Source organism: Trichoplusia ni, chromosome 5 (assembly GCF_003590095.1).
Source record: "Trichoplusia ni isolate ovarian cell line Hi5 chromosome 5, tn1, whole genome shotgun sequence".
NCBI lineage: Eukaryota > Metazoa > Arthropoda > Insecta > Lepidoptera > Noctuidae > Trichoplusia > Trichoplusia ni.
This window is the reverse complement of record NC_039482.1, coordinates 11,159,974-11,166,989: the sequence shown is the minus strand read 5'-3', so window position 1 is coordinate 11,166,989 and position 7,016 is coordinate 11,159,974. Positions and strand designations below refer to the sequence as shown.

The 7,016-nt window shown below is 36.9% G+C and overlaps 1 protein-coding gene across 1 annotated transcript; it reads left to right on the top strand.

The window, feature by feature from the left end:
• The first annotated feature begins 2,999 nt into the window (after window positions 1-2,999).
• On the top strand, window positions 3,000-4,307 carry LOC113494486 (ZZ-type zinc finger-containing protein 3). Its single transcript, XM_026872854.1, has 2 exons — window positions 3,000-3,162; window positions 3,294-4,307. Exon 2 carries the CDS (start codon window positions 3,302-3,304, stop codon window positions 4,274-4,276), a length of 975 nt encoding a protein of 324 aa, XP_026728655.1. The 5' UTR covers window positions 3,000-3,162; window positions 3,294-3,301; the 3' UTR covers window positions 4,277-4,307.
• Window positions 4,308-7,016: the final 2,709 nt, after the last annotated feature.

The window sequence follows — 7,016 nt, the reverse complement described above, 5'->3', positions numbered from 1 at the left end:
AACTTTGGAAGTAGTTTAAGTTAAATAAAAGTTAAATAAGTATTCGTGTTTTAAAACGGAAGATCATTTTGTCGATCATTATTGCTATTTATTAGCTAATTAGTTTTATTTTATTTATAATACTTGAGTATGCTTACCGTAACACAACTAATTAATAATTTTTTTCATTACTAGATTTTGACCCCTCTTACGCGGCAAGAAGTAGCACATACAACATTTTATCAGAATCGGTCTGGAAATCGGAGATATAGTGCTACTTTCACATCTCCCTATTAAAATGACTTTTTCCGACTACTAATGACGTCACGTTTCTCATTCTCATTCACACACATGTTAAGGGGGAGTCATTCAAAAATAGATTAATCTCTGTTCATTAATAAAATTATCTTTGCAATATATAAGTAGTCCGGAGGGTCTTCAATCCTCCATATAAATAAATCCATTGACTGCCCACTATTAATAGCATTGTCTTTATTAAAACTTAGACGTACTAGAATGACATTTAATTTTGTTATTTATATAACCTAGACGGAGACGTCACGTAGGGTATAACGTAGTAGCCGTGAGGGGAAAATATGAAGTTTATGTTACGTATCTTTTAAATTAATTGTGATGTACAATCACCCATGAAACTAACGCCTCGCGAACCTATAGGCTAAAGAAAAACAAATCAGTTGAGTGAGAAATAATTTGAGGGTACCTACAAACATACGTACTTGTCATTCAACAAACTTATGACCGTAACAAACGAAGCTTAACCTCGTTCTTTGTTTTTAATACATCGTCTTTGAAGATCAATGTCAAGCCGACATAATTTATGAGATACTCCCTGGTGACGGACGAATAGACGGGTAGACAGCAAGACTCAGTATTTGGATTCCGTTTTCACCCTTTTTTTATATAAGTAGCCTATTTTAGATACCACTGCTGGGCAAAGGCCTGCCCTTTCTCTTACAAACCTCCTTATCTTTTTCGATTTCTAGCCAATTTCGCGCCGAGTATTTGACTAGATCATCACATTTTTTCACCGTTTGGCTACGGACAAAATTAACGTTGCCAAACTCTATAAAGCCACTGTGTAAGCCCAAGTTAAATGAAAACCGTTTAAGTTGAATGTCGCTATAATCCCGAGTTAACGTCGAGCCTCTAGTTCCTGTCTTTACTTAACTTGGCTTCGGATTGTAAGACAATCGCTTGGCAGTCTGGCAGAGTGCCAAATACTCGGTTTCTTTCGCTACACCTCACAAAGCTGCACTTAATCCAGGTTATTGATAAAGGTATTCAGATTTAATGTATTGAGACTAGACTAGGTCGAGTGTTTGGCACTTTAGTACTTATGAGATTTGTGTCTATTTTTGATACTAGTCTTGGTTATATACTGGATATATTGAGCAGTGTTTGTTTTTTGGAGGGGCTTGCATATAGGTATTATAAAGGCGACAGTGCGAGTCAGTTTTGCAAAACTAAGGGTTCTGTTACGGGGTGGGATGATGCAGACTTGTAAAAAACACTTTTCGACGGAACTACGAAAAATAAAGATTCATTTAAAAGAAAATTGCACTTATTTTTGATGTGTCCACACCGAAATTTTACCCGATCTGCCAATCATGTTAACGGAAAATTCTAATGATACCTTTTAAATTGTGTGCGCGTTTAGGTACATCATTCTCACGAATGATGTAAACACCTGAGGTTGTGTCAGCAGTTTACTTCATATGAAACACTTCATAATACGATATTATAACAATTCCGTACAAATAACTTGGTTTTGGTATCACACTTCCTTAGCAAGAAATATAATGTCATTTTTACCCTTTGAATACCAAATCCTGAAAAATACCTAATGATGTACTAAAATATTTGGGATACGGTCAGCCCTACCGGCCAACACAAATTAAAAAGCCCTTAATATTAAAATACTTTAGATACAATCGTTTTTTCATGCCGCAAACGTCCGCCCACATTGACCTAAAGCACCTTTAATTATAATTCATGTGGAAACCACCTTTATATGCCATATGCCTGCTTAGTATTGAAAAGTTAGGCCTGGCTCTGTGACCTTTACGTTGATTTGTGCAAGATTAATAGTAAGTTGGTTTACACGTAGCCTTAGGTTTTCGATTAGGTTTTGTTTAAAACATTTATAAGGGTTGTCCTGTATAGCGTTTCTTAGAAATGTAACATATTTGTTCGTGTACCTACTGTAACTAATTTTTTTTCTAGCTACATTCCTACCTATGAATGAATGAAAAAGTTGGAAGGTACTTGTTCTCTTTGCCTGCAACAAGAACAATACTAACGCAGGAAATGTTCATATGTATAAGAAGGTACCTGTATAAATGCCTCGGTAACTGTGCCGGTCGAAGTCGGTTAGAAAAACCCCTTTGTGGTAATATTTTCCAAAAGCAAAAGCTTCATAAGAATTTAGAGACTGTCATATCTTAATTTTGTTGCCTACTCCGGTAAAATGACAAACAGGGCTGATCTCAAACTTATTTAGTTATCCATTCCATTCGGGTATGTGCATGGAGCATTTAGTTTTAAATGCTATTAGATGTCAAATTAGTAGATTTTAGTACTATTCCCTAAAGAGAAACAAATAACAAAAACTAACGGCAAGCCAAGGATCCTATCCTCAGGTTTACGTAGGACAACGCCATCTGATTGATCTAAATTGTAACTTTTACGCATCGCCTTTGCGAGGCAGCGCCCTCTTCAGTCATGCACAAGCTTCAAATCAAATTCGTCGTAGTTCATGTCTTTGCCACTAGATGGCGCGATGCAAACCATTGAAACTGCGTTCCAAACATAGTAATACAACGAAGTTCCTAAGGTAAGGTTTTTTTTGGTTAGTTATCAATATTTTACTAATTACCACTTTTCGTTAAGGAATTTAAGTAAAAATAAGTTCAAATTTATTTTAAGCACATAACTTTGACACGTTTTATAGTGAAAGTTTCGAACGTATCTGTTTTGACGTTGAACATGACATTACATTACTCAGATTTCTGTCAATAACATGGAGCTGCGATTGTGATGTGTTGTTTTCGCAAAAAAACAATAAACAAAATGGTTTAGTCACTGTGTGCCGTGCTGTAAAATCTTAATAAATACTCACTTACCGTCCAGACCACCCTTCAAGAGACGAGCTTCGATTTTCAGGTTTGCATTTTTTCTGTTGTGCACTGTTAAGTTTGTTTTTAATTTTCACAGTTAACCTCTTCGGACTTCCTGGCAGTTTTACGCCAGAAGTTACACTCATTGTTACTTACACGCGAACTTTTTAATTACAGAAAAGACCATGGACGTCATGGAACCGATGGATTCTGACACACAAGACTCGGACGATGAGTTTGCTTTCGAAACCGATCATCTGGCTCTCCGTGGGAATAAAGATTACTGCGACCTGCTAAAGTACATTGTTAAATTAGAAGCGCAGAAGGTAAAGGCATTAAAAGACATTGAGGATTTGTCAGAGGCGCAAACTCGAGCACTGAATGACCCTCTCGAATTTATTGAAGAGATGAAGTCTGGGAATTTAAATTTCCCTCCTCGACAATCTATTGCCGACCTACCAGATATCAACTGGGGTAACTATGGTATAGACGCTTCTCAAGACGGTGATGATATCAGAGACACAAAACCAAACAAAGATGACCTTGACACTGCCACTAAGGTTAGAGGCCGTAAGTTTACAGATAACAAACCAGAGACTTTCAACCAACTGTGGTCCTGTGAGGAACAGAAACGGTTAGAAGAATTACTGGAAATTTACCCCGAAGAGCCTATTGAGGCAAGAAGATATAAGAAAATAGCACAAGCTTTAGGAACAAGGACCCCTATACAAGTCATGAGCAGAATACAAAAGTATTTTGCTAAATTAGCCAAAGCGGGATTGCCTATACCTGGCAGGATACCCAAAGGAGCTGGTAGAGATAAGAATAGATCTATATTTTATAAGAAGTCTACATTTTTCCCTCAGTTACATGTGCCTGTGACGATGGAGGACCCATATGACAGTGGGGAGACTCATGAGAGTGTGTCGGGAATGGAAATGAAGAGCAGTAATAAAGCTATGCTGGAGATGCTGAAGGCTGCAAAGGAGCAAAGGTTATTGGACGAGACCTCACCTGTGTACCAGACTAAGACTATGTGCGTGGGGTGCCAGAAAAAAGGCTTCCTTGGAGCTAGGTGGACAGACAATGCTGGCACTGACTACTGTACTGACTGTGTTGTAAAATTACTGCCTGGTGAAAGACTAATACCTGTGCGATAAACTGCTTTAAATAAATTACTTATTTATTGAACCAATTTGTTTGATTTCTGCTTTTATATATGATCTATTTTCAAATGTTTTGTTTAATTTATTTTTTTATCACACACCACTTCACCTATAGTATTCAAACCATGCCACTATCACTAAATCACTATCACAAGGCCAACACTATTTTATCTAATGTATCTAATATACTCATTTTATTAATTTACACAGCAAGCAGATTTAGTGAGCGCTCGCGGTGGGGCGGCCGCGGCGACTGATGAAGATCCACTGGCTTGGAACACTGAACACGGCTCGCACTCTGTATTGTACCCTCTATCCTAGATAGAGATAGGTACCTATAGAGATTGGAGGGTAACAGGGGACATCGGCCAAAGGCTAGCCGCGCGTATTTCTTTTAAATCGCGATCACATGCACAATATCGTCGAAGCGCTTTGCAAACGAATCGTGCCTCACTCCGGATCTAATTTCAAGCGTGACAGTGCAAAGCACACTACTGAAACAAACAAACTCACCCAGGTCCACTTTTGCTTTGATACACTGAAAATAATATAGAATCAGTTAATTATCATGTTTTTTTGACAAGTAAACAATTATTTCCACTATGCTCTAAGAAAAAATGTCCCGCGTTGGTGAGTGGCGTGTCGCTGCACGACATTACGAAGATTAGACCTACATTATTTATAGGGCAAGTGATAAATAGGCAGACGCCTCTCAAATATAACGTTTTATTACATTCCTATCTAGAAAACATTCTTGCAATCGTTGCCATTTTCAGCATCGTTGGTGATATAAATCGTCGCTACGAAAAATATATATTTTCGAATGAAATAAAATTATGGTCGTCGTTCTGTAGAGTGTTGGAAAGCTCGTGTTGAAAATGTCAGACAAGTATTAGCCAATAGTTTATTCTAGCTGTTGCCCGCGACTTCGTACCCGTGGGTAGAAGATATAAGTTATGATTTATACCTGCCCTGTTTTTTTCACAATTTCCATTGTATCTTCGCTCCTATTAGTCGCAGCGTGATAGCCTAAAGCCTTCCTCGATGAATGGTCTATTCAACACAAAAAGAATTTTTCAATTTGGACCAGTAGTTTCTGAGATTAGCGCGTTCAAACAAACAAACAAACTCTTCAGCTTTATATATAGATAGAATAGATAGATTATACAAAGTAGGTACTTAGAGAATAAAACCAAACCAAGTGTTACTTAACGTACCTACATTATGTTTCACTCGTCAATTTATCTCTCTTACAATTCATATTCTGGAAATCTACAAAGGTTTTTCCGTTCAGTATTTACTTTTTATTTATGAGTTCCTTATTTCCTATCTCTGACAAATGGATCCGGATTATTTTTTACGGATTCGGTTGGGTTTCGAAAAGGATACCATAAATAAATAGGCTACCTACCCATGTATTAATGTTGTTAAGATCTATCGTCATGTATATGTATTTTATTTATTGCAAAAGTTTTTCTAATAGTTCGTATCGCGTCGGTCGCGATAAAAACGATAATTTATGTTAAGAAAAGCGAGTTTTTCTGGTGTTTTTTTGATTATATCTCGTAATTATTAAAATGCCTAGGTACCTACCTATAGGTATCCTAAGATTAACACGATCTATGCATCAACTTAGCTCCTTATTTAGTTTCCGTAGTAATTTAGTCATTTAGTAATACAGGTTTTAATACAATATGCAGTATAATAAGTATTCTCTTTTTGTGACTTGCATAATAAACAAGAGTTAGTATTTTTTTAAACGACTCCTAAAAAAGGAGGTCACTCGGCTTTGTTTTGTTAGGTGTGTTTAATTGTAGGTACTGGCTTTTATTTAGTCTGTGGCCTATCTGGCTCTCAGATTACTATGATTGGATGCGGTGAGGTGAATCGGGACAGTCTGCATCTCGTTCTACTGTTAATTAAAGGGGTAGAGACAATTTGTTCGTGACTAGGTCGATGAATGATTTTTAAATAGAATAAATTCTATTACAAGGTTTGTTTTGCCACTAGGTAGCAATTGTTTCTTTATCGTCAGTTTTATGTAAAAAAATCAAATTGTTATTTTTTGGTACTGGCGAATTTATTTTTTTATTACTCCGCTGACGTTTGGTTAACAAATGAAAAATTATAAGATACTATTACATTTTGAAGGCACTGTTTGATATTAATTGCGATTTCATTGTTCACTTAGCAAGACAGCTGTTTCTTCTCGCCCTTGAAAGAACAAAACTACCTAAGTATAGAGGCCCTCATAGCAGAAAGGATCTTGAATCAAATATTTATTTACTTCCACACTTTTGCCTGAGAATTCCCAGAAGGGACCAGGCTATGTTAGATAGATAAGGTGTTGATACCGACAGGCGATATAAACTTCCTTTTCTAGAAGTAGGAACACCTTATGTACCTACTTATAAAACATAGGCAATGAGCTGAATTTGGATTCAAACCGCCTCTTAAAGTTTAAATAATAGATCATTGTTAGTAAATAAGTACTACTAATTGATTGGGTCTCTCCCATACATTTTCATCCTAATAAATAAATTATTCGGGCAGCCAATTGAGCGGTCACCAAGCCAAATCCACTGTGCGCGACTGGTCGCAGATGCGATCCCCGCGTAAGACAACCGTCAGTGATCCACGAATTATTGTTCTGAGTCTGGGTGTCTTTGAGCATGTGACTTTAATATTTTATAAAACCCCCATACCCCGACACAAAGGTTTGAATAATTAGTGG